The 27,917-nt window shown below is 40.7% G+C and overlaps 1 protein-coding gene across 5 annotated transcripts in view; it reads left to right on the forward strand.

Annotated features, from left to right (window-relative positions):
- The window catches only part of gak (cyclin G associated kinase), a 134,521-nt gene that overhangs the window by 61,218 nt on the left and 45,386 nt on the right, over nucleotides 1-27,917 (forward strand). For all 5 annotated transcript variants that reach the window (XM_068030463.1, XM_068030464.1, XM_068030465.1 and 2 more), the window contains 7 exons: nucleotides 1,380-1,492; nucleotides 4,378-4,477; nucleotides 8,945-9,062; nucleotides 18,036-18,085; nucleotides 18,833-18,981; nucleotides 21,795-21,917; nucleotides 23,968-24,101. In XM_068030463.1, coding sequence (XP_067886564.1) covers nucleotides 1,380-1,492; nucleotides 4,378-4,477; nucleotides 8,945-9,062; nucleotides 18,036-18,085; nucleotides 18,833-18,981; nucleotides 21,795-21,917; nucleotides 23,968-24,101 — 787 coding nt within the window. The remainder of the gene's footprint in view (nucleotides 1-1,379; nucleotides 1,493-4,377; nucleotides 4,478-8,944; nucleotides 9,063-18,035; nucleotides 18,086-18,832; nucleotides 18,982-21,794; nucleotides 21,918-23,967; nucleotides 24,102-27,917) is intronic.

The following is a 27,917-nucleotide window of genomic DNA, read 5'->3' on the forward strand; positions in this document are numbered from 1 at the left end:
CAATGACCTTCTTTCAATCATAAGGTCAGAAGTGGGGATGTTCGCTGATGATTGCACAATGTTCAGAACCATCAGGAAAATATTATTTTTGTCTTTCTTGGTTGCAAAATGGATAATCTCTCACTTCATCACATTGAACTCCAGCGGCTATAGTTTTCGCACTCACTTAGCCTATCTGTGTCCCTTTGTAATTTCCTGCTCCCATTTGGCCACTTATGCCACTTAACTTAATGTAATCTACAAACCTGAATATACAACTCTATTCCTTCATCCAAGTCATGAATATATATAGTGAAAAGGCTTATGCTGCAGTATGGATCCTTGGGCAGCTCCACTTGTCACCTTCTGCCAATCAGAATGAAACTTTTTTCCCTACCTCATTCTCTCCCACCTCCTAACCAATTACCAACCTATGCTTTAATGTTACCTCCAATTCTGTACACTTTTTGCTAATAATCTCTTGTGCAAAGCTTTATCAAATGCCTTTTGGTAGTCCATATAAAGAATAGTCCTATCCACCATGCTAATTATGTCCTCAAAAAATTCAATCACTCCTGATATATGTGGAAAGATCTTGCATCATGTGCTGCCTCTCTTGTTTTCCTCAGTTGCAGGCAAACCTCCCACTGTCCCAGCTAAGGAAATGGAGTAGCACAGACTGGAGGTTTGATTGTAACAGGGGGAGTTGGGACTGGAATCAGACCTGGGTTCATTTTATAAGACAAAAAAAGAACCAAAGTATGCCATTGTGGTTTGAGTTGATGTTGGCTCAAGCAGATTAAGATGGATTATGGTCACTTCTAATGTTTTGATGCAATATCACATTGCTGTAAATCTGTGCTTGTTCCATACTCAAGGTGTACTCCAGCACTGGAGCACATAATCTAGGCTGATGCTTCAATGCAGTACTGAGGGAGTGCTGCACTGTCAACGGTGTTGTCTTTTGGATAAGACGCTAAACTGAGGCGTAAAAGATCCCATGGTACTGTTCAAAGAAAAGCAAAAGAATTCTCCCGGTATCCTAGCCAACCAACACAAATAAAACAGATTAACTGATCATTATCTCGTTGCTGTTTTGAGACCTTGCTGTGTGCAAATTGGCTGAGAGACATGCCTACGTCACAGTAGACTACAGTTCAAAATTATTCATGGTTGTGAAGCACCATGAAATATCCTGAGAATGGAAAAGAAGCTATATAAATGCAAGTTTGTTCTTTTCGTTCAAGCTGTCATTCCTAAATTCTAACTGGTAACTGGACTCCATGGGGGAAATTAGAGTTGGTCCTATTACTATATTTTAGTCATATTTGTTAGCTTAGAACTCCTGTTGGCAGAAGGTAACATGATGACCTATATTTTCTCCCCTTTTTTTGCTATAGATAATATGATGAAGGTAAATCCTGAAGAGCGATTGACTATTACAGAGGTGGTGAATCAGCTGCAGGAGATAGCTGCAGCTAGGAATATTAATCTTAAATCTCCAATTACAGAGGTAAGAAACTTGATTCTGGTTCTAAAGTTGTACAGTAGGGGGTTCACCCCACATTAAAAACCACATTAAAAGAGGAATTTGAGTTGAAATTCAAGTTTCAGTAATTAAGTACCAGTGTACTATAACATTGATCACTCGGTACCCTGATTTATTTATTTTTAAAACTGATGTTTGAATAGAGTGTGCTGTTGTTCGTGATGGTCATGTCAAAGAGTGACATTGCCCTGGGCTGCCACAGGACTCTAGTGATCATAGACTTTGAATAAATTAACTTCCTGGATCATCTGTGTTGGTAATCAGATGAGAAATAATTAAAACTGAGCTGTTCACAGTATTACTCCCAGTCCACTGCTGAGTCTCATCACTTCAATCTGGTATTTTGGCAAAAGCAGAAAAGATCAACTGATTTGTATATGTCTTGATGTTTCTGATTTCTCCTCTTGTGGTTGTGATGGGAGGAGTTATAACTCTCAGTTATTATGACCGTGTGATTTCCTCTGCTAATGTGCTTTTGATGTCTCAAAATAAGCTGACATCTCCATCGTCCACATGCAGTGTTAACCTTTAGAGAAGGGTAGGCTAGTGCTAAGATGAGCTGATCATTATTTGATGCATTGTTTAGATGTTTTGATGGAATAGATGCATGCAGTTTATCTTGTTTGGTGAATCTTGAGGACTGACAGTGGTTTAGTAACTCCAGCAATTGCGCACTTAAACCATCTTTTAGTTTATATTTTAACTGCTTTCGATGGGCAGGTTTTTGCATTTCTTTAGCTGACTGTTCTGTTAGTGGTGGCAATTGGCTGCTCTGTTCAGGGGTGAAACAAATCTGGGAGAGCCATTGTGACCCACTGAAGTGCAGTTAGCTAGTTGTGGAGCTGCATTGGTCCTGTCTGGGGAGAATTCCATTAACTGGACTGTCCTATTGTCTGACTAAAGGAGGCCAGTGTAAGAGAAGTAAGGATCGAATATGGGGAGGTGAGAGAGGGACTTTCACCAGGAAATGAATCCAGAGGATTCTCTGCACAGCCCTGCTGTTGTCTTCATCTTTTGTGTTAATGTTCATTTTGTTTTGTCTATTTAGATTCTAAAGGCATAATATGTAATGGCAATATAATCAAATGTTTTCTCTCTGGAAGAAAATATATGATTATACACATAAATTGTTACGGGATTTTACTTGTGCATCAGATGTGTAGAATATTTTTTGTTTGCAATCCATCAGTTGTTCATTCTGTCTCTATGTATAAATAAATGAGTCATCCATTTAGGGAGGGGGACTGTTTGGTACTGTGTCCCTCAAATAGTTAAACCCCCTTGCAGTAGCCATGAAACCACTGAGCTGCCCTCAGCTGCTGCAGTATAAGACCTTGTTCCTTCATAATTTCATGTCATTTTACAGCCTCTCAGCGTTGTTTTCTCGCATACAGTAGAAGTTGAACATGATTTCCTCTATGGTTAATCATATTTATAGTCCTACAAAGGTTTTAGTAAATTTCTGCCTGCTGTTTTGCAATCATCTTGGCTTCTGGCTTTGACATGTTTATTGTTTTTTGTGTCGACTACTTCAGTTGAGACCTCTGTTAGCTGATGGTATTCCTTCCGTTGAAAGCGCATCAATTCAGCTAGCTGTTGATATAGGGGTCCAGATTTTCACATGCATTCTTGAGTGATAGAGACCAACGATTACATAATAAGGAATACCATCGCGAAGGGAGGTAATGGACTTGGACAGTGCTTATAGATTGCTTCCTCTGCCATTATGCCACCAGAGTAGAAATATCTCTCTTGTACTCACTCTCTTGCTTATTTTTTCTCTTCCCCTTCGCCCACTGAAAATGAAACTGATTTTTATATTGAATCTGCAGGTTGGTCTCAGTCACAGAAGCTGTAATGAATATTTAGCACTAACCTTAATAGAAATATCATGTAGAAATTGTGCCTCTTTAAATCATTTCTAGTTGAATCAGGTACAAAAACAGCTGGCCTTATTGCTTCATTTCCAAACTGTTGAAGTGATGGATTTTTTGAATGCTTAAATGTGGAATGTGTACTAATCAGGAGGAATAAGCACTTGTCTTTCTAGCATATGTGCTAAATCATAGTTTTGTGCAATAGTTAACTTATCCCATAGAAATGTTTGAAAAGACAGTTTCTATGACCCAAAATACAGGATTGCTCCAGCTCTGCCCTGACATCAAGACAGACCCTACTTTACTAAAATACTGATCCCATGATTAAAGCAAACGCTGATGTGTTTTCAGCCCCTGTTTAAATGGGGCAATTAACATGTTGGCTGGAAAATATGTAATTGAAGTGAGTCGTTATAAAATAAGAAGTTTTAGATGTTTGCAAAGTACAGCTAGTCAAAGGAATTGTTACAAAGTTATTGGAAGATTATTTGCCCAGATTGTGAAACATAGTGTTTTCTTTGTGGTTTAGTATTTTGGAGAATTTTTAAATGGTTTTAAAATTTGTAAGTGGGACTTCCCCTAAAATTAAAAAAGCTGTCCATTTTCACATTTTTGATTAGAATTATGTGGTAATCTGCTCATCTTCAAACTAATCAGCTTAAGTGTCAAGCAGGCATGGTATAGTCAGCTGCATACCCTGATCAAGGCTGGGCCTAAAGCCAAATTGGATATCCTGCTGGGTCTGCTTGTAAGTGTAGACAGCTGAGCATTGAGATGGCACTAACGTAGCAATGTTCTGTTTATTCTGGAGAGGGGCTCCTTGCTGCTGTGACTCAATAGCAGAAATAATTTGCAACTGGTGGCTAGAAATCTCGGCTTTTTTTGTTGTGTTAGTGTCTGGATTGTTCTTTCATGAGTCTGCTGGGTTCTTATCTGAGAAAAATCAATTGTGATGGTTACCAATCCTTACAGCTCCTGGAGCAGAATGGAGGGGTGACCAACAGTACGATGGCAAGTTCAGCGCCACAGTGGAGCAAACCAGCAGGACCACTGAACAACATGCACAATGCAGGTATGCGATCTATTTTTCAACAAAGGAGAAATAAAAGAGTAGTAGTGAACTCTGCAGTATAAAACCACAGAAATGTATGATGTGCAGCATCAAATAAATGCAAGTCAAAGCTGTACAGTTTGTTTCAGACTGATGGCCAACTTCAGTGATCTTGCTACTAAACTGGATTTAGTGGTCGAAATCCTGCTGTCTGGTTCATTTAGGTTCAGGACTGCTTCTTGGTTCTGCAGATTTATGCAAGTCGGGAAATGCATGTCGAAATCAGGTCATCAGCGATGTTGCTGCTGATGTGGTGCTCTCATTTCTATTTGATTCTCTCCATTTTCATTGTGTTTTATGTTGCTGATTAATTCACAAATTAACAAACAGGACAGACCCTAGTTTGTTTCCCTTTTGAATCTGTAGAATTATAGTGGTAGGCCACTCCCTGTGGACTGATTAATGTGTTTGGAGATTATAGCCCTATTAAATTAAAATCACTGCAGCATCATAAAACCAAGATCACAAAGAATATAGTTTATACCCAGTATTTTATGTTAGGCATTTTAAAGAGATACAATTGTGTTCCCTTCTCTTTTCCCCCTTCTCAGTGTTTTGTGGGGACAAAGATTGGATGATTGCATATTGTTTTGGATTGCTATATTAACCTCACCTCCATTGAAATCAAAGCTACATTTCAAACAATTAAAAACAAAAATTGTCCCTTTCATCAGAGTTCTGATTGAATTTTGAAGAAATTGGAAAACTGCATTACGGAAATTAAATTGTAAACATTATTAAACTCTCTGTGCCTCTTCCTTTTAATGCTGAATAAAAATCACAGGGCAAATGCAGTCACATTCCTGGCAACAGCAAAAAGCTCTTGATCCAAACAGTGATCAAGACTGATTCAACAGTCCGTCTGATAGATTGATTTAATCAATTATATTAGTGTTGGCACTTAGACTTCTTAACATAAGAAATAGGAGCAGGAACAGGCCATTCGGCCCCTCGAGCCTGCTCTGCCATTCAATAAGATTATGGCTGATCTGATTGTGGCCTTAACTCCACTTTCCTGTCTGCCACTCTCATGACCCTTGACTCCCTTGTAGATGAAAAATCGGTCTAGCTCAGCCTTGAATATATTCAAAGACCCGGCCTCCACTGCTTTCTAGGGAAGAGATTGCCAAAGATTAACGATCCTCTGAAAGAAGAAATTCCTCCTCATCTCTGTCTTAAACGGGAGACCCTTTATTTTTAAATAGTGATCCCTACTTCTAGATTCTCCCATGAGGGGAAGCATCCTCTCAGCATCTACCCTGTCAAGCCCCCTCAAATTCTTATGTTTCAATAACATCACCTCTCTTCTCAACTCCAATGAGTATAGGCCCAGTCTGCTCAACCTTTCCTCATAAGACAACGCTTTCATCTCAGGAATCAAGCTAGTGAATAAAAGTAAAATACTGCGGATGCTGGAAATCTGAAATAAAAACACGGTGCTGGAAATAACTCAGCAGGTCTGGCAGCATCTGTGGAGACAGAAGTAGAGTTCACAATTCAGGGCTGTGACCTTTCATCAGAACTGGCAAAAGTTAGAAATATAATAGGTTTTAAGCAAGTAAAGCGGGGGTGGGAGGGTAAGAACAAAAGGGAAGGTGTGTGAGAGGACAGAGGGCTGGAGATATTAGCTGACAAGAGGTCATGGGCAAAGGCAAAGAGAGTGTGCTAATGGGGTGTGGTGAAAGATAAAACATTAGTGCAGCGAGAGTGTTAATGACAGAAAAATGAACAGCCCTCGCCAAAAGCACAAACATGAAAAACCCAGTTTACAGCAGGCACGTGGTAAAAAAAAAAGATAAAAAAGGGCAAGTCATGCTCTGAAATTATTGAACTCAATGTTCAGTCTGGAAGGTGTAGAGTGCCTAATCAGAAAATGAGGTGCTGTTCCTCGAGCTTGCGTTGATGTTCACTGGAACACTGCAGCAGGCCAAGGACAGAAATGTGGGCATGAGAGCAGGGGTGTGTGTTGAAATGGCAAGCAACCGGAAGCTCAACGTCATGCTTTTGGACTGAGTGCAGGTGTTCCGCAAAGCGGTCACCCAATCTGTGTTTGGTCTCCCTAATGGGCGGCGCAGTGGTTAGCACCGCAGCCTCACAGCTCCAGCGACCCGAGTTCAGTTCTGGGTACTGCCTGTGTGGAGTTTGCAAGTTCTCCCTGTGACCGCGTGTGTTTCCACCGGGTGCTCCGGTTTCCTCCCACAGCCAAAGACTTGCAGGTTGATAGATAAACTGGCCATTGTAAATTGCCCCTAGTGTAGGTAGGTGGCAGGAGAATTGAGGGAAGGTGGGAATGTGGTAGGGAATATGGGATTAATGTAGGATTCGTATAAATGGGTGGTTGTTGGTCGGCACAGACTCGGTGGGCCAAAGGGCCTGTTTCAGCGCTGTATCTATAAAATAAAAAATGTAGAGGAGACCACATTCTGAGCAGCATATACAGTGTACTAAATTGAAAGAAGTACAAGTAAATCGCTGCTTCACCTGAAAGACAAAGAAGTGTTTGGGGCCTCGGATGGTGAGGAGAGAGGAGGTAAATGGGCAGGTATTACACCTTCCTATTCAACCTAGTGAACCTTCTCTGAACTGTCTCCAATGCAAGCATATCCCTTCTTAAATAAGGAGTCTAGACATCTACGCGGTATATTAGCTGTAGTCTCAACAATGCCATTTACAGTTGTAGAAAGACTTGCCTACTTTTATACTCCATTCCCCTTGTAATAAAGGCCAATATTCCATTTGCCTTCCTAATTAATTGCTGTAACTGCATGCTAACTTTTTGTGATTCATGTACAAGGACAGTCAGATCCCTCTGTACCACAGCATTTTATAGTCTCTCCATTTAAATAATATTTTGCTTTTCTATTCTTCCTACCAAAGTGGATAACCTCACATTTTCCCACATTATACTCCATCTGCCAAATTTTTGCCCCCTTACTTAACCTATCTATATCCTTTTGCAGATTCTGTGTCCTCCTCACAACTTGCTTTCCTACCTATCTTTGCATCATCTGCAAATTTGATTACAATACGCTCGATCCCTTCATCCAAGTCATTAGTATAGATTGTAAATAGTTGAGGCCCCTGCACTGATCCTTGTGGCACCTCATTAGTTAGTTTTCCATCCTGAAAATGCCCCATTTATCCCGATTCTGTTTCCTATTAGTTAGCCAATCCGCTATCCGTGCTAATATATTACTCCCAACACCATGAACTCTTATTTTGTGCAATAACCTTTTATTCAACACCTTATCAAATGCTTTTTGGAAATCCAAACACACTACATCTATTGGTACCCCTTTGTTCACCATTCTCTTATCATACATGATCATAAAAATGCACCATGTACTAAGGAGAAAATAGAAAATGTTTGCTTTCCCCAACCTATTATCCATTAGATCAATCTAGAGCACTGTAAAAGTAAAAAATGCTACACTTCAATAGTAGTTAATTGGCTGTAAAGGGCTTTGAGACATTCTGAGGTTATGAAAAATGCAAGTTCTTTAATTACTTCAGTTACAATTAACCTGTTTATAAGATGATAGTTGATTATTGATGAACATTGGCTGACCCATTTAATTGATGTACATAAATGATTGACCAAACTCGTATACTGAAGGGACATTGCATTATAGTTTCTTGGTTTTAGGATCTCTTGCTTTGTCTCTTTGTATTTGGCTTTTGATTTTTTTTGGTGCCTCAACACTGGTGGGCCGAATGAACAGAACTGAAAAGATATGTTGATGTGACAAAAATATGTTTGCCCTGGTTATGCTCAGTTCAGTATCAGTCTGTGTCTGGCATTGAGATGCTCAAATTTGTATCATCATGATCTTTATGCGATGATGGCTGCACATTATTCATCTCTAATTTCATTTATATCAGTGCAATCAATTTAGGAATTTCTAAAATGTTGTATTTGGTGTTTTACAAGTGTTGTACAGTGTCATGGCATAGCGCATAGTTTGTGCACTTTCAGCCACCTTTTCAACTTGGATATTGGTATAAGAATCTGGCGAGTGAGGTAGTCTGTGTGTTGACCCTGGCAGGTTTTGAGTATTTAGGTTTTTTATTTAGGTTTTGAGTACCTTTGTGTGGGTTTAGTGGGAATTAGAGTTGGTTAGGCCTACTCTTATGGAAAAACCTGGATAGCTTAAACCATGCCCATATGCAAATACAGTGAGTTTTCAGAGTCTTTCTACTTGTGAAATAAATTGTAGTGTTACAATTGGTAGTATTAATCTTCAGGTGCAGTTATTGGGTTACTTGATTATACAGGTTTGGCAAATATTTAAAAATATTCCAAAAATCTTCATTATTTAATTTGTAATATGTAGAAGGCGGGTTATGGGAAATGTGAGAAAGGAAATGAGGCAATTTAAGCATGAGTTATTGGTTCATCTTGGTTTATTTGTTCATTTTATTCCTTAGGTATTGAAAATGATGTATCACACCCTGGGGGGTTGTTTGATATCCTCAAAGGAGGCACGGAACGGTTCCTGACTAACATCAAGGATACATCTTCAAAGATGATCCAGTCAGTTGCCAAGTAAGTGGAGACAAGAGCTGAGCAAACATTTCATCATGTGTTCCACAGAGTCACTACATTTTATTACAGGTGTACCACAGAGCCACTGTTGATGGACCCAGACATTCAGCTGGTAAATGCCCAGGGATTACAATGACTGAGGAAGTGTTTGAAGATGCAAACCCAGTAAATTGTAACTAAATTTGTTTCACCTTTCTCTTTCTTCCTACAAGAAAGTAGACTTAATTTATTGATTAATGCAGTGCATCCTCTCACTAATGTTACTGCCGTGCCTCATTGATTTTTGTATATCTTTTCATGCATTGACTTTGTTTATTGCATTAATTTTTGTTTACAGATTATTTTTATTTCAGTCGTCTTTTGCAAAATAAATAGAACTTTTTGCACTGCAATTGTGAAATCTTTGCCAATGTTACATAATTTTAAAGATGTTTTGCTCAATAGTTACAGATTTATTATCACCTTTTTATATAAACACTTTTTCAAAAAAGCCAAATATTGTAAACAAGCATTACAAATTTAAGCAGGAAAGCTAACAAATAGCAGTCTGGGTGTAAACTTTTTAAAAATATAATTAAGGTTATTTTTTGAAGAAAAATGTTATTCTAATTTGCTACCATGATATAGCATTGGGTTATACTCTCAACATGGTACTTGTGAACAAGCAGATGGGTAGGATAGCAATACATATTTGTATAGTAACACCTCAGGATGCGACAGCATAGTGGGGCAGATATATACGGGGCTATCCCACTTTCTCTAGGTGTGCTTTTGGAATGCGCTACTATTTCTGGGCAATTTGGAGCTGATGGCAATGTGCTGATGGGCTTTAATGAGTTCTTTTGGATCACAGATTTTAAGAAGTAAAATAAAAATGACAATGAAGAAAAATTGATGACATTTGATTTATTTGTACCTTTTTGAGCATTTAAATAATTTCAATAAAAAAAAGTTTCCATTAAATCTAGAATTTAGGCTTTTGAAAAGAAGACAATCATATCAATTCATACTGCATCATCTTCTCCCTTTCCTAGAGCTGAAAGCAGAAATATTTACAGCTGTTGTGCTAAAGTATGTGGGTGGACAGAAATAAGATGACGGAAAGATGCAGCAAATCTGAGCTTTCTCTTTTCCAATCCCTCTTCTTTCTGTTTAACATTTCTGTTCTCACCCATTAGTGTAAGCTAACAGAACAAGTGCATCCATCATAGCTAAGGCCACTGTTCTGCTGCTAAGTTAACGGGCAGGAGACAAATGTCTGCCCAAAAGGATAGCCAAGCTTCCATTTGCTTTCTTCATTCAATAACAAGCGATTAATGAATTTGAGCTATGTTGTGATGTTGCCTTCCTCTAGAGTTTGGGGTGTCAATCAAAAGAACATTAAATTATATTGTCCAAATTAGATGTGTCATTCCTGCCGGAGAGACAACTGTTTTGACATTTGCATTTCTTTTAATTTGCAAACCTTTTCCTAAGAATTTTTTTAAAAATTTGATTTGATGAGTAGCATGCACTTAACATTTTTGTTTCCCATTGTGACTATTGTTGCTTGTTACTGTTTGTGTTTTGAGTATTCATCACTTAATTTCTTTCTTTCTCAACATCTCTCTGCCTCTGGTAGTAATCCCAGGTAAATATTTTGGTTCTTCTGTGTGCTGCTAATATATGGTTTTGTAATAACTGGATTTTGCCCACCTTTTGATAAGTGTTCATTAACTGTTCTCTTTGAGTTCAAACCTCAGAACAGAGGTGTTGGTATGTGTTTTCGTTTGAAGGGCTACAACTGTAAACACTGTTAATTTAGTTTAATTTTATTTACTGAAGGAAAGGGTGTAGGCAAAGAAAGGAAGAGTTGGGGATGAACAGCACTTACTGTTTGTATTTCCAAGAGTTGGGGATATGAGTCGAACGGGCAGGGCTCATCAATTTTCCAGATTGCAACTTACCTTGAAATCTTGCTGGTGCCTCTCAGTCAGTGATGTTTTAAAAAGTTGCTAGTCAACAGTTAAGCTGAAGTGCCCAGATTTGGCATGTACAAACGTGGTTCTGTGAGAGGGATGCTATGTTTTTGCTTGTTCTCGGTTTTATGTTTTTGAATTTGATTGCATTGCTGCATTTCAGGGATGTTGCGACTGATGAATGAAGCAATTCTAATTTTGCACATCCATCATCAGCATCAGGCAACCCGAATGAGTTATTCAAGAGGGCAGAAAGCAGCTTCAAAGTGAAATCGAGCTGATTGAGTTTTTCAGTACCTACAGCCTCTGATCTGCGAATGCTGGAGTCAAACGTTCAGATGATCATTGCTTAGGGATACCTTCAGTCCAGTTTTGTTGAGGACTAAGTATAGTTAAGAAGTTGCATAAAGCTTTTGACATTCTGCAGTCATATTGTTTACAGGGATTTTCTTTTGAAGGTTTTCATGTTCATGATGATGATAAATATCATGATCAAAAAGTTTCCCTCTTTAATCTGGTTAGTAAATAGTCTAATTGCGTTAATGTACTGTTTTTCCATTGATAAATGTAAAGGTATGATAGAATTTCTTTCAACAATGCCAGGGGGTCTGTAAATTGATCTGAGCTATAATATATCTGACACTACTATGGCACGTGTTTGCAATTAATGTTGCCTGAATGGAGTTCATAAGGGGGCATGTTAAAAATATGCAGTGTGGAGAAGCTTTGAGTTCATCTTTATATGTGCTGTGTCTTTACTTATAATCAGTCTTTCAGAAATAACTGTTCTGTGTTTTTCCTGATTAACTTGTTAAATTTGGGCATCTATTTTATCTTGATTAACATTTTGACCCTCTAAGCATTATTCTGCAAACTCTGGTGAGCAATGGTTGCGAGGTGTATTCAGGACTTTTCTTTATATTCTTTTGGGCCTCCTTATCTCGAGAGACAATGGATACGCGCCTGGAGGTGGTCAGTGGTTTGTGAAGCAGCGCCTGGAGTGGCTATAAAGGCCAATTCTGGAGTGACAGGCTCTTCCACAGGTGCTGCAGAGATAGTTGAACAATATCAACTAGCTTGAATTTATATAGCATCTTCTAGTAGAAAAACTTCTTAAGTGGAAAAAAATAAAAATGAAAGGCTATCAACCCATGATTGGAGTGTTAGGAAAGGTAACCAAAAGTTCGAACAAAAGATGGGGAGTGGTAACTGGGGCATTGTAGCAATTGTGTCTAGAGGTAGCAAAGGCGTGGGTGATAGTTTCAGTAAGAGTGGGAGTGAGGTAGGGGCAGAGGTGAGTACAAACAATCTTGCTAATGGATAAAACATTTTGGAACTAATCTGCTTGTGACCCATTGTGTTAATATTTACCAACATATATTTGAAGTCTCGCAGGTAGTGTTCACACTTCAAATTTGAAACTAAAAATATGACTTCAGATTCATTCAAATTTTGCAGAAATACAGTCAAAAAGCACTACTGTCTTTGCTGTCTCTAAGTAGCTGTCTCACAAATTTCTGATCTGTCTCTTCCTTTCTATGTATAACAGACTGAAATCACACCTTATCCTGCAACTCTCAGGGAGCAATGCCACTGGAACCCCACCAGCTTGTTTGAAATAAATTAGTCTGTGGAACTAAATAAGTATATTGTAAATCTGCAAACTTATTCTGTTAATCTTGGCAAAATGTAACCAAGTAAAAAAAAGTAGGGTTCAACATCTCATGTCTACTTTGTAACCCTTGTTTGTAATGCGTGTGGTTATGGGCCCCATTTTATATGACTTGTGTGTGTGATTTTAATTGACTAACCATTCCCTCTCTGTTTCATCTTCCCTCACTACTTTTCTGCCACTAGGTTGTTCATGCACGTCAGCAAGTAGAATGGAGTAATGAATCATGACAACAGCAGCCAGTATGACTTTGTATTGGCCAATAGGAGGCATGCTTAGCAAGTTGAGATATAATTATCAATTGATTTTATTTTCTTGTCCCTGATGAAGTGTGTTACTGCCAGATGGCATTCTGAAAGTTGCACGCAAACAATTATGGCGAGTAGCAAGTAGGGCCATTATTAGGGGTCAGTATTAAGGCCACAGTTATTTTTGAAATATATTAATGACCTGGAACTTTGGTATTGGAGGCAAAAAATCACAGTTAGTGGGTGGCACAGAACTTGGAAATGTAGTAAACAATGAAAAGGATAGTAACAGACATCAGGAGGACACAGACTGGTGAAATGGACAGACATATGGGAGATGAAATTTAATGCAGATAAGTGTGAAGTGATGCATTTTGGGAGGAAGACCAGGGATGAATAATATAAATTAAATGGTACACAGAGTCACCTTGCGGGTTCACATACACAAATCTTTGGCAGGTGTTTTTTTTTGTTAAATAGCATACAGATTTTGGCCTTTATAAATAGAGGCACGGAGCACAAGAACATGGAAGTTCTGCTAAATCTTTCTCAATCACTGGTAAGACCTCAGCTGGAGTAATATGTCTAATTCTGGGTGCCACACTTTAGGAAGGATGTCAGGGCCTTGAAGAGGGTGCAGAGGAGATTTACTGGTATGACAACAGGGATGAGGAACTTGAGTTATATGGAGAGATTGAAGAAGCTAGGGCTGTTCTCCTTAGAGCAGGGTATGTTAAAGGGAAATATAATAGAGGTTTAGTTTAGTTATACAGCACTGAAACAGGCCCTTCGGCCCACCGAGTCTGTGCCGACCATCAACCACCCATTTATACTAATCCTACACTAATCCCATATTCCTACCACATCCCCACCTGTCCCTATATTTCCCTACCACCTACCTATACTAGGGTCAATTTATAATGACCAATTTACCTACCAACCTGCAAGTCTTTTGGCTTGTGGGAGGAAACCGGAGCACCCGGAGAAAACCCACGCAGACACAGGGAGAACTTGCAAACTCCACACAGGCAGTACCCAGAATTGAACCCGGGTCCCTGGAGCTGTGAGGCTGCGGTGCTAACCACTGCGCCACTGTGCCGCCGTGTATGAATTATGAAGGGCTTTGATTGCGAGGAACTGTTTTTACTGGCAGGAGGGTTGATATCCAGAGAACACAGATCCAAGATAATTGCAAAAGAACCAGGGGAGAGTTGATAATTTTTTTTAATGCAATGAATGCATTATCTGAAAGGGTGGAGGAAGCAGGTTCATTGAGTTATACAGCACAGAAACAGGCCCTTCGGCCCATCGTGTCTGTGTCGGCCATCAAGCACCTAACTATTCTCATCCAATTTTCCAGCGCTTGGTCCATAGCCTTGAATGCTATGGCGTTTCAAGGGCTCATCTAAATACTTGTTAAATGTTATGAGGGTTCCTGCCTCAAACACTTCTTCAGGCAGTGCGTTCCAGATTCCAACCATCCTCTGGGTGAAATTTTTTTTCCTCAACACCCCTCTAAACCTCCTGCCCCTTAACTTAAATCTATGTCCCCCCTCAGCCTTCTCTGCTCTAAGGAAAACAACCCTAGTCTTTTCAGTCTCTCTTCATAGCTGAAATGCTCCAGCCCAGGCAACATCCTGGTGAATCTCCTCTGCACTCTCTCCAGTGCAATCACATCCTTCCTATAGTGTGGTGCCCAAAACTGTACACAGTACTCCAGCTGTGGCCTAACTAGTGTTTTATACAGCTCCATCATAACCTTCCTGCTCTTATATTCTATGCCTCGGCTAATAAAGGCAAGTATCCCAAATGCCTTCCTAACCTCTTAACCACCTTATCTACCTGTGCTGTTGCCTTCAGTGATCTATGGACAAGTACACCAAGGTCCCTCTGACTTTCTGTACTTCCTAGGGTCCTACCATCCATTGTATATTCCCTTGCCTTGTTAGTCCTCCCAAAATGCATCACCTCACACTTCTCAGGATTAAATTCCATTTGCCACTGCTCCACCCATCATACCATCTCACTGCTCTTATATTCTATGCCTCAGCTAATAAAGGCAAGTATCCCATATGCCTTCCTTACCACCTTATCTACCTGTGCTGTTGCCTTCAGCGATCTATGGACAAGCACCCCAAGGTCTCTGGTGTATTGTCCTGTAATCTAAGGCTTTCCTCCTCACTATTTACAACACCACCAATTTTCGTGTCATCTGTGAACTTACTGATCATACCTCCTATATTCACGTTTAAATCATTAATGTACACTACAAACAGTACTGATCCCTGTGGTACACCACTGGTCATAGGCTTCCACTCGCAAAAACAACCCTTGACCATTACCCTCTGCTTCCTGCCACTAAGCCAATTTTGGATCCAATTTGCTAAATTGCCCTGAATCCCATGGGCTCTTACCTTCTTAACCAATCTCCCTTGCGGGACCTTATCAAAAGCCTTACTGAAGTCCATGTGGACTACATCAACTGCTTTACCCTCATCTACACATCTTGTCACCGCCTTGAAAAATTCAGTCAAGTTTGTTAGACACGATCTCCCCCTGACAAAGCCATTCTGACTATCCCTGATTAATCCCTGCCTCTCCAAGTGGAGATTCATCCTGTCTCTCAGAATTTTTTCCAATAGTTTCCCAACCACTGATGTTTGACTCACCGGCCTGTAATTACCTGGTTTATCCCTGCTACTCTTCTTGAATAATGGTACCACATTCGCTGTCCTCCAATCCTCTGGTACCTCTCCTGTGGCCAGAGAGGATTTGAAAATTTGTGTCAGAGCCCCTGCTATCTCCTCCCTTGCCTCACATAACAGCCTGGGATACATCTCATCTGGGCCTGGGGATTTATCCACTTTTAAGCCCGCTAAAACGGCTAATTCTTCCTCCCTTTCAATGCTAATATGTTCAAGTATATCACAATCCCCCTCCCTGATCTCCTCACCTACATCTTCCTTCTCCATAGTGAACACAGATGAAAAGTAATCATTTAAAACCTCACCTATGTCCTCCGGCTCCACACACACATTGCCACTTTGCTCCCTAATGGGCCCTACTATTTCCCTAGTTATCCCCTTTCCCTTAATATACTTATAAAACGCCTTAGGATTTTCCTTTCTCTTGTCTGCCAGTGTTTTTTCATGTCCCCTCTTCGCTCTCCTAATTACTTTTTTTAAGTACCCCCCTACACTTTCTATACTCCTCTAGTGCTTCTGCTGTTTGCAGCGCTCCGAATCTGTCATAAGCCTCCTTTTTTTTCCTGATCCAATCCTCTATATCCCTTGATATCCAGGCTTCCCTGGACTTGTTGGCCCGACCCTTCACCTGAACAGTTCAGTCTTAACTTTCAAAAGAGAATTGGATATATACTTGCTAAATAAAAATTTGATAGGCTATTGAGAAAGAGCAGGGAAGTGGGAAGAATTGCCGAACTCAGTTAGCAGAGGCACAATGGGCTGAATAGCCTCCTTCTGTGCTTTAAGACTCCATGAAACATGAGTTCTCATAAGGAAAAGGAGAATTCAAATAGCCATTATATCAGGGATTTTATCAATACTTTATTGCTTGATTCTGGAACTTAAATGTTAAAAATTTATCACATCAACAGCAGGAAAGCAGAGCGATGTTGTCGACAGAGGACTGTTGAAGAACCAAAGCACAGACATGGGAAGATAGGCCGTCTAGATTTAAGTACTTTGAACGGGGGTGTGAAAATAAAGAATAGATTGCTTAGGTTGGCAGTGGGGTGGATAGTAATGGCATATTCAAGGGAGAACTTAAATATTTGTAGAGAAAGTAATGAAGGGGTGAGAGAATAGTATATGCAATTCTTCAAATGTTGGGATGAGCCTCAGTGGTGTCTTTGGTCCTCTCTACATTCCTGTATCCCAATTTAAAGGCTAGATTTTCAATATGAAGTACTTCCTTCATATTGTATTTAAAATAAAAAACTGAAAATGGTACTTCCTATTGGGATTTTTAAATCATTTTTATGTTTCTACTCTTTCATGGAGATCTGTTGTTTTGGGTATTTGCTCGCACTCAGAGATGGCTCACCAACATCCCATTTATTTGGTCTGAAATTGGCATTTTGGTCCAGCTTACAGAACCTCATGCTGTGCAAACTGCAGAACTGGCTTGGTGCATTAGGTTGTATGTGAAGCAGTGGTTAGCACCGCAGCCTCACAGCTCCAGGGACCCGGGTTCAATTCTGGGTACTGCCTGTGCGGAGTTTGCAAGTTCTCCCTGTGACCGCGTGGGTTTTCGCCGGGTGCTCCTGTTTCCTCCCGCAGCCAAAGACTTGCAGGTTGATAGGTAAATTGGCCGTTGTAAATTGCCCCTAGTGTGGGTAGGTGATAGGGAATATGGGATTACTGTAGGGTTAGTATAAATGGGTGGTTGTTGGTCGGCACAGACTCGGTGGGCCGAAGGGCCTGTTTCAGTGCTGTATCTCTAAATAAAAAATAAAAGTAAATAAAGTACTTGAGACAAAAATATTCCTCTTAGTCTTTTCTTCCCTTTTAATCTGTATTCAGATTATCCTTGCCAATTTCATTCAATGTTTTGTTTTGGTCTCTGGGTCCAAGAGCATTTTTGTTTTACATGATTTGCTTGAAAAGGTGATGGAAGCAGATTCAGTAGTAATTTTCAAAAGTGAATTAGTTATATACTTGAAAAGGAAAAACTTGTGGGTATCTGGGGAAAGGGCAGGGAGTGGCACAAATTGGATGGCTCTTTAAAAGATCTGACGAAGGCATGATGGGCTGAATGACAACCACCTTTGCTGTACATTTCTATGAAATAACAGCTACCTTTGCAATGATGAGCAGTAACTGTTCTGTGAGTGTTTATCATGAATTAAAAGTAGCTCGTGATTAATTGGATGCCCTTTCTGTTTTTAAACTTGTGAAAGAAATGGATAATTGGGTTACTGACTGTGTGCCGCATGTACGACTCTGAGAATCCGTGTATGATTACTTCATTCTGGATTATGGTGCATTCCTTGCTCAAGGGTTAAGCTGTGTATCTCACTCTTTCCTACTTTACAGTATGTTCTTATGTGCTTTTTTTGTGCTCTTTTGACCAGCTATGCTAAAGGAGATTTGGACATTTCATATGTTACTTCAAGAATAGCTGGTAAGTCAAAAGCCTTTATGTATCAGTGATAAGCTTAAATGCATTGGTGTGAGCCTGTTTGATAAACTGCTTTCAACAGTAGATTTTGTTTTGTACAAGAAAGCCAACTGTTAACTGAGAATTACTTGTTCATGGCCTAGATTCTATGGCACAACTGTGCTTTATCTCACTTCACATTTGTTAAACTCTTGAAAATCATGAATACAGGAATTTATAATTGAATTGTTGACCCTGTTTGGAGTTTTATTTTATGGAAAACTTAACTGTAACAAAGCCCTGTACCCAAGAAAATTTCACAAGATACTGGAGATTATATTAGAAACAAAAACACTTTGATTTCTCTATTCCGAGGCTTCTGTATGGTTTAATTTGAAGTCTTGAACGGACTTTTTTTTTATGGTTCATGAAATGCTACCTCTGTGACCACCTAGCATTCGTAAAGGGAATCAGTGGGAAGTGTTTTTGAAAACTATACAATTATTTTAAATCAAATAAATGGCAAAAGGCACAATTAAAGGGTGATCCACAATAGCAGGTTCTGAATTAGCTTGTGAAATATCGAGCAGTAATTACAGAGTAGTCATTCTAATTACAATTCTCACATGTTTTCCACAGAGAATAATAAACACCAGGGAGTACAAGGCAGTAATCTAATTAAGGAGTTCTGAAATCATTTGAATTAATTGTAATTTATGACCATGCAGTTCTATGCCAAGTATTTGTAATATATTTTATATTTGCCTTCAGTTATGTCATTTCCAGCTGAAGGTGTTGAGTCTGCAATCAAAAACAACATTGAAGATGTTAGATTATTTCTAGATTCCCGCCATCCGGGACATTACGCAGTTTACAATCTCTCACAACGAACCTACAGGTCCACCAAATTCCATAACAGGGTATGTATAACAAATGTAAAGCTGTTAAAGGTGAATTGAAATGAGATATCTTCAATGCATTACTCAAGCTTTGTATTCTTAAACTTAATTCATTTTCTTCATATGAAACTACGTACATATGTAGATGTTGAGCAGATTTGAAGTATGTTGTCTTCTTAATGGTCGCTTCTGTCCATTTTATGTTTTGTTGCTCAATTCAGTGCAGCTGCATGTGCAATAAAAAAGCTGCCAAGTAGCTGTTCAGTTTGACTTTTTCCATAAATAAAAACCTAGCCACTGATTGTTGTGGGCAACATCATATTGGACATCTTTGAATGTGGGAAATTGGTCAGCCAAACTATTTTCAAGTGGCCGTTCAAAATTCTGCCTTTTTAAATAAATAAAAATCATGGTTGTGCTGCTTATGTCCTTAAATGTATTAAATCTTGAAAAATGTTGAGGAAATCAAAACAAAACACTTGTTTTTTCTAAGATTTTTTGAACGTGAAATGACTTTAAAGTTGCTTTAGATTTGGAATGTAGTATTACACAATTGAAATGTATTTTAATTCTTATTGCAAATATAAGTTTATATCCTCTTCAAGGCAAACCTTCTAATATTGACAACTACATATGTAAAAAAAAATGGTATTCATGCCTTCAATTTTATTGGTTGGTACTTTCTTTACTTTCTTTCAAACTGTGCAACATAGGCTGGATTTTGTGGCGCCGGCAAGGTTCTCAGCGCTGTGCCGAAAAGGTGGGGAGAGCCCTGCCCTGTCCTTTCCTTGCAACCGCCCCCCCCCTCCCCCCACCGTGCGATCTTGTGTTGCTCCAGCGCTTAAGTGACCGGCACCGGGATCCCCGCCCCTTTAAAGACTGAGATCCCACCTCCAAGAGCTGCCGACCAATCACAGGGAGCGGTGGCTATTGGCAGTGCTGGAGACCTGGACCCAAGTTAAGTGAGGCGGGGTTACCGGGGTCAGACCAGCAGGCCCTGTTGAGGGTGTGGTGGGAGGAGTGTTTAACCTGTGTGTTTTTTTCCCAGCCCTCTGTGGGCCACAGATCATATTACTGGGCAACCTCCCCACCTGACAGAGACGCCCTCTGCCACTGGTTATATACCAGTGGCGGGGTAGAGGCCCTTAAGTGGCCGTTAATAGGCCACTTAAGGGTCTCAATTGGCCTCTGAGTGGGAAAGTCGTCGTTGGCCTAGACCACTCCCGACAAAATTGCGTTGTGATGGGGAGGCAACGGGCCCTCCGCTCCCTGCCTCCCATCGCAATTCTATGGGCCCTCCCGCCTCCAAACCTGTCTCAGGGGGGCCCATAAAATCCAGCCCCTGGTGTGTAGACCGATGAGGCTATTAGCTGAAATGTTTGTTGTGTGAAAGATCTTTTGCATTAATGTTGAGAAGGAAAGATTTAACTATCTCAGTCGTTTTTTATTTGTTCATGGAATCTGGGCGTCGCCGGCTAGGCCAGCATTTATTGCCCATCTCTAATTGTCCTTGAGAAGGTGGTGGTGAGCTGCCTTCTTGAAACGCTGCAGTCCACGTGGAGTAGGTACACCCACAGTGCTGTTAGGAAGTGAGTTCCAGGATTTTGACCCAGCGACTGTGAAGGAACGGCGATATAGTTCCAAGTCAGGATGGTGTGTGACTTGGAGGGAAACTTGCCGGTGGTGGTGTTTCCATGCTTCTGCTGCCCTTGTCCTTCTAGGTGGTAGAGGTCACGGATTTTGAAGGTGTTGTCCAAGGAGCCTTGGTGTGTTGCTGCAGTGCATCTTGTAGATGGTACACACTGCTGCCACTGTGCATCGGTGGTGGAGGGAATGAATGTTTTTTGTGCGTTGGGCGCCAATCAAGTCTTGCTGCATTTCTACACGGACTGCTTCAGTATGTGAGGTAAATGGTTCTGAACATTGTGCAATCATCAGCAAACATGCATTTGCCTGCTCACCCAACTTGTCCAAATCATATTGGAGCCTCTTTGCATCCTCCTCACAGCTCACTTTCCTCCCAAGCTTTGCATAATAATAGCAGGCTTTAGCAAAATTGCTACTTGTTTTAATCTTAGAATTGAATATTAATTTAAATATTGAGGTTAATTTTTGCCACAGGATGAAATTGTCCACTGGCTTGATCAGTTTTGTACATCCAGCCCAAAGTTCAGAATCATACTGCAGTGTTGTTTCTAAATAAGTGATTCCACCTAAAAGAAAGATATACTTACCTTTCTGCAGTGACTTTCATGACCTCAGGATATCACAAAGCACTTTACACCCAGTTAAGTACTTCTGAAATGTAGTAAGTGTTATAATGTTGGAAATGTGGCAGCCAATTTGTGACACTTTGCAAAGTCCCACAAACAGCAATGAGATAACAACCCCTTTAATCTGTTTCTTATTGATGGTGGTTATGGTATTAAATACTGGCTGGGAAACCAGGAGAGAGTTCCCTTGCTTTTCTTCAATAGTGCCATGGGATCTTTTATAACCATCTGAAAGGGAAGACAGGCCTCAGTTTAATGTCTCATCCGAAAGGTGGCATCTCTGATAGTACAGCACTGAAGAATCAACCTGGAATTTGTGCTCATGTTGCTGAAGTTGGACTTGAACACATAAACCTTCTGACTGTCGAGGCAAAATCCAATGCCACAAACTTAAAGATACTTTCTTTTCATGCATCACATTTACAAATGTACTTGTTCATAAAATTAAACTGATAAAGCAATGGTTAGGATTGTATTTGAATATGAGTCACTAAGATATACAGATTTTCATAAAGTACAGGAATATTTTGTGAAACATACGCTCTGTTTTGATAACCATAGGTTTCTGAATGTGGCTGGCCAACACGACGTGCTCCAAGTCTGCAAAACTTGTACAATATTTGCAGAAATATGCACTTATGGTTGAAACAAGACCAGAAGAATATTTGTGTTGTCCATTGCCTTGTAAGTAGTAATGAAATATGTTTTTATTATGTGAAATAAAGGAGAATTGAATGTTGGAAAGGGGGCATTTGAAGTAATTTTATACAGGTTTATAAGGTAGTTAAAGGAATAAAAAATTATTCTCATTACTTTAAACGAAAACTAATAGGACAAGGTGACTCAAGCTCAAAATAGTGAAAGTTAAATTTAAGGTGCATATCAAGAAGTAGTTCTTCATACAAAGAGTGATGTGTTCTTGGTATGGCCTTCTAGAGAGTAGTGGAAGCAAAAATTCTGAAGTCATTTAAGAAGCAATTAGATGTGGCACTGTAATTTCTTTCTGGGTGGATGAATTGAGATGTTCCTCGTCTACAAGTATCTTTTGAAAATCTGAACAATCCAAAATAAACATTGTAATTTATCTCATGGGAAGATAATAGCAATTTATGCAAACTTTAATTTCTGTATTAAAAGTAAAAATAGAAAATGCTGGAAATACTCAGCAGGTCTGGCAGCATCTGTGGAGAGAGAAACAGAATGAATGTTTCAGTCCAATGACCTTTCTTCAGAACTGGCAAAGGTTAGAAATGTAATAGGTTCTGTGAAAGTGGGGTGGGGGAGTGGGGGGTGGTGCGGTGGCGGGAGGGAAGAAAGAGCCAAAGGGAAGGCCTATGATAGGGTGGAGGGTGGGAGAGGTTAAATGACAAAGATGTCATCGAATAAAAGGCAAAGAGAGTGGTAATAGTTGTAGTAAAATACAAAGTATTTGTCCAGGGAGAGTGTTAATGACAGAATAATGAAAGACTGTCTGAAAGCAAAAACATGAAAAGCAAGTTTAGGACTGGGTACATGGTTAAAAAAAACAATCAAAATGGTGGTCATGGTCTGAAATTGTTGAATTCAATATTGAGTCCAGAAAGCTGTAAAGTCCTTAATCAGAAGATGAGGTACTGTTCCTCGAGCTTGTGTTGAGCTTCTCTAGAACATTGCAGCAGGTGGAGAACAGAAATGTGGGTGTGACAGCAAGATGGTGAATTAAAATGGCAAGCAGCTGGAAGCTCGGGGCCGTGCTTGCAGACTGAACAGAAGTGTTCTGCAAAGCGGTCACTCAATCTGCATTTGGTCTCCCCAGTGTAGAGGAAACCACATTGTGAGCAATGAATACACTATGGTAAATTGAAAGAAGTACAAGTAAATCGCTGCTTCACCTGGAATGAGTGTTTGGTTCCTTGGATGGTGAGCAGAGAAGAGGTAAAAGGGCAAGTGTTAGACCACCTGTGATTGCATGGGAAGGTGACCTGGGGAGGGGGCAAGGTGATGGAGGAGTGGACTCGGGTGCCGCTGGGGGAATGGTCCCTTCGGAATGCTGGGAGGGGAAGGTGCATTTGGTGGTATCATGCTAGAGATGGTGGAGGATGATCCTTTGGATGTGGTGGCTGGTGGGGTGGAAAATGAGCACGGGGGAACCCTGTCGTGGTAAGAGTGGTTGTTCTGGGATGTTGTCGTGGGTGTTGTCCTGAGTTTGGGCATTAAGGCACATGATTGGAATTTAGTAAAGGGCGCTTGACACTGCAGTTAATGCTGACACTGGGTAACAAAGATGGGAAAAGTGTTCCCATCTTGAGCACAGCATCCTTCACTTGAGCTGAAAATTCATGTGACTATTTAATTAAAAATATAAAAGTGCTGTTATCAATAAATAAAAATATTGCCACCTCCAGCACTGATGTATTTGACTATCATTAGAAATCTTGAGTCTGTTTGATAGGCGATTGACACTGGTTCTTGACTACAAGACGGAATGCTTTGCAGTAGTAGATGTACTAGCGCTAGTCCATCTTGTGTTGCATCTCCTTTACTTGACCTTGATGTAAGGATGGAAAGGCATTCACAAACACTGGTAGCAGCAATAGTTCTATTGCACCAATAGCTATGTGCCTGAATTGGTGAGCATGCCCAACTTTGGCCAAAAATATGCTGAACTGTTTATATTATCTTCCTGGGGTTGAGTGATCTGCATATATGGGCTTTTTTCATACCAATGGACTTTTATTCAAATCTTTTGTAACAGGATGGCCGAGCAGCATCTGCAGTAGTCGTCTGTTCTTTCCTGTGCTTTTGTCGTCTCTTCACCACTGCTGAAGCTGCAGTGTACATGTTCAGTATGAAGAGGTCACCACCTGGTATTTGGCCTTCTCACAAAAGGTATGCTATATTTGGTTTTATAAAATAAAGCTGATGGGCGGATTATGTTAAGTGCACCAAACGTTGCTGAACAGAGCTTACATTAGTTTGCGCAGTTTGTTGACACACTAGAACATTAGACAATTAACTTTGCTTTTGTGCTGCTTTTAGTAGCTGGGGGGCAGGTTACTTGCCCTTCTTGTCTTTTCATAACATGAAAAAAATAATAGCAGGAGTAGGCCATTTGGCTCTTGGAGCTTGTTCCACCGTTTAATAAGATCATGGCTGATCCTCAACCTCAACTCCACTTTCCCACCGGATGCCCGTTGCCCATATTCCTTGATTCTCATAGAGCCCAAAAATCTATTGATCTCAGCTTTGAATGTACTCAATGACTGAGCATCCATAGCCCTCTGGGACAGAGAACGCTAATGATTCACAACCCTCTGAGTGAAGAAATTACTCCTCAGTCCAAAATGGTTGCCCCTCATCTTGAGCCTAGGCCCCTTAGTTTCAGATTTTCCAGCTAGGAGAAACAGTGTTTCAGCAACTACCCTGTCAAGCCTTCTTAGAATCTTCTATGTTTCAATGATATCACCTCTCATTCTTCTAAACTCCAGAGAATATAGGTCCATACTACTTAACCTCTCTGTATAGGACAACCCTCTCATCCCAGGAACCAGTCTAGTGAACCTTTGTTGCATTGCTTCTAAGCCAGGTATATCCTTCCTCAGGCCAAAACTGCACACAGTACTCTAGGTTTACCAAAACCCTGTACAGTTGCAGCAAGACTTCCTCACTCTTGTACTGCAGCTCGTATGCAATAAAGGCTAATATACCATTTGCCTTCTGAATTGCTTGCTGTATACCCAAATGCCTTTGAACACCAACATTTAATAGTTTATTTTCATTTGAAAAGTGTTCTGTTTTCTAATCCTACCACCAAAGTGAATAACCTCACACTTCTCCACATTATACTCCATCTGCTACCTTATTGCTCACTCATTTAACCTGACTCTATCCCTTTGCAGACTCTGTGTTTTCCTCACAGCGTTACTTTCCCACCTAGATTTTTATCATCAGCAAGCTTGGATACATTACACTTTTATTTAAATCATTAATATAGATTGTAAATAGCTGAGGTCCCAGCACTGGGCCTTGCAATACCCCACTTATAATAGCCTGCTAACCTGAAAATTACCTGTTTGTTCTTACTCTGTTTTATCCAATCCATTATCCATGCCAATGCATTACCCACAAACCCCTTGAACCCTTATCTTGCGCAACAATCTTTCATGTGGTGCATTATTGGATGCCTTTTGAAAATACATATATACTAAATTCACTGGTTTCCCTTTATCTACCCTGCTTGCTACGTCCTCAATAATATTCTAATAGATTTGACAAACACAATTTCCCTTTCACAAAACAATGTTGGCTCTGCTTAATCATATTTGATTTTCTAAGTGGCCTGTAACCACTTCCTCAATAATGGCTTCCAGCATCTTCCCAGTGACTGATGTCAGGTTAACTGGTCTATAATTCCCTGTTTTCTCTCTCCCTGCATTCTTGAACAGTGGTGTTACCTTTGCCTTCCAGTGCACTGTGGCCATTCCAGACTCGAGGCAGTTTTGGACGATCACAACTAGCAGATCCACCATCTCGGCAGCTTCCTCTTTTTTTTTGAGTCCTAGGATGTAGGCCATCAGGTCCAGGGATTTGTCAGCTTTCCATCCCATTAATTTCTCCCGTAATTTTTATTTACTAAGATTGGTTACCTTAAGTTCCTCTCTCTCATTAGACCCTTGGCTCCGGTTGGTATTTCTTCTGGCTTCTAGTGTGAAGACAGAAGCACATTATTTGTTTAATGTCTTTGCCATTTCCTTATTCCCCATTATAATTTCTGCTCTCTGCCTCTCATCAACCAATTTTTACTTTTGCTACTCTCTTCCTTTTTGCATAGTTGTAAAAGATATTACTATCTTTTTTGTATTTCTGGCTAATTTACTCTCATTATGGGATTTTCCCTCTATCAGTTTTTGGTCATCCTTTGCTGATATCTAGAACTCTTCTAATCTTCATTCTTTCCCTTAGCAATATTATAAGGCTGCGTTTACTGACAACACAACCACTAGGTGGCGCAGTACTGACATGCAAAAATACAGCCTCATCCACTGAAACGTCACTGTTTGCAATGTCTCAGGCAACTGCCAGTAATAAAGATGGCGCTGCTCCATTTGTCACAAAAAGCAAACGCAGCCTTAAACCCAAATCCCAACAGTAGCTGCAATCACTGTCTCCATCCCATCCCCAGCTGTACCCCACTCCCTTCTTCGCCGCGCCTATCTGCTCATTTCCTGCTCCCTGCCTCTCCCCCCTCGGCCACTCACTCCCTGCCTTGCCGCTGCCTTCCCTCAGCCACTAGCTCCCGCCCTCACCTCGTTCCCAAATCGGCTGCTCGCTCCCCGCCTTGCCGCTTCAGCCACTCGCCCCACCCCCCCAGACACTCGCTGCAGGCTTCACCGCTTCCCTCTTCTGGCCACTAGCTCCCGCATTGCTTCATCATCCCTTAGCTGCTCGCTCCCCGCCTTGCCACTTTGGCAGCTCATTCCCCCCTCTCCTCCCCACCACTTATTTGGGTGGCGCAGCAGGGAGCGATTGGCCGAAGGGGGAAGAGATGAGGCCAGGAGCGAGCGGTCGGGGTGAGGGCGGTGGGGGAAGGGCAAGGGCAGGGGTGAGTGGCCGAGGGGGAACGCAGCGAGGCCTGCAGCAAGTGGCCAGGAAGTGGAGGAAGCGGCGAGTGTGGGAGCAAGATTGTTGGGATGGGGAAGTGGCGACGCGGGAAGCGAGCAGCTGAGGGAAGGCTGCGGTGAGGCGGAGAGCGAGCAGCCAAGGGGAGAAGCAGCGGGGGCGAGCGGTTGAGGGAAGGCAGCGATGAGGCGGGATGGAGCGGGAAATTGAAAGCAGCGATTAAAGCAGGGAGGGAGTGGGGTGCTGTTCGGGAGAATGGAGCCGGCGATCACGTCTATTGATGGGTGGTGACGTCAGTGCGCGCATACTGACATTCATACTGGCAAGCTGGCAGATGCTTGCATGAACTGATGATGTCCGCGATCGCTCTGCGCATGCTCTACATTGTCAGGAGTCACTTTGATTTTAGAAACCACCTCTTTTAGTCTAATACTGTCCTTAACATTTTTAGTTAGCCATTGGTGAATCTCTTTTCCTATGGAGCTTTTATATCTCAATTGAATGTTGATTTGCCGAAAATTATGAAATATTGCTTTAAATGTTCGCCATTGCTCATCTACTATTAAACCTTTTAATCTAATTTCCCAACCTAGCTTTTGCCTCCTCCACTACCTATGTCATTGGCTTTATTTAAGTTCAAGTTCAATACTCTAGTTTTGGACTTACATACGTGACTGCAACTAATGTGAAATACTATCATATGATCACTGTTCCCCAGAGGATCTCTTACTATGAGATTACTAATTAATACTGTCTCATTACACAAAACAAGATTTAAAATAACCTCTTCCCTGGTTGGTTCCACAATGTATTGTTCTGGAAAACTCTCAAATGCCATGAACTCGTCCTCCAGACTACATTTGCTGATTTGATTTGTCCAATCTATATAAAGATTAAAGTCGTCCGTGATTATTGCATTGCCTTTGTTACAAATTCCTCTTATTTCTCGGTTAATACTCTGTCCGACAGTTAGCTACTGTTAGAGGGCCTATAAACTACTCACACCAGCGTTTTCTGACCCTTGTTATTCCTTATCTCCACGCACAGTGATTCTACTTTCTGCTGTTCTGACCCAAGATTCTTCCT

Source organism: Heterodontus francisci, chromosome 4 (assembly GCF_036365525.1).
Source record: "Heterodontus francisci isolate sHetFra1 chromosome 4, sHetFra1.hap1, whole genome shotgun sequence".
In the NCBI taxonomy this organism is placed as follows: Eukaryota; Metazoa; Chordata; class Chondrichthyes; order Heterodontiformes; family Heterodontidae; genus Heterodontus; species Heterodontus francisci.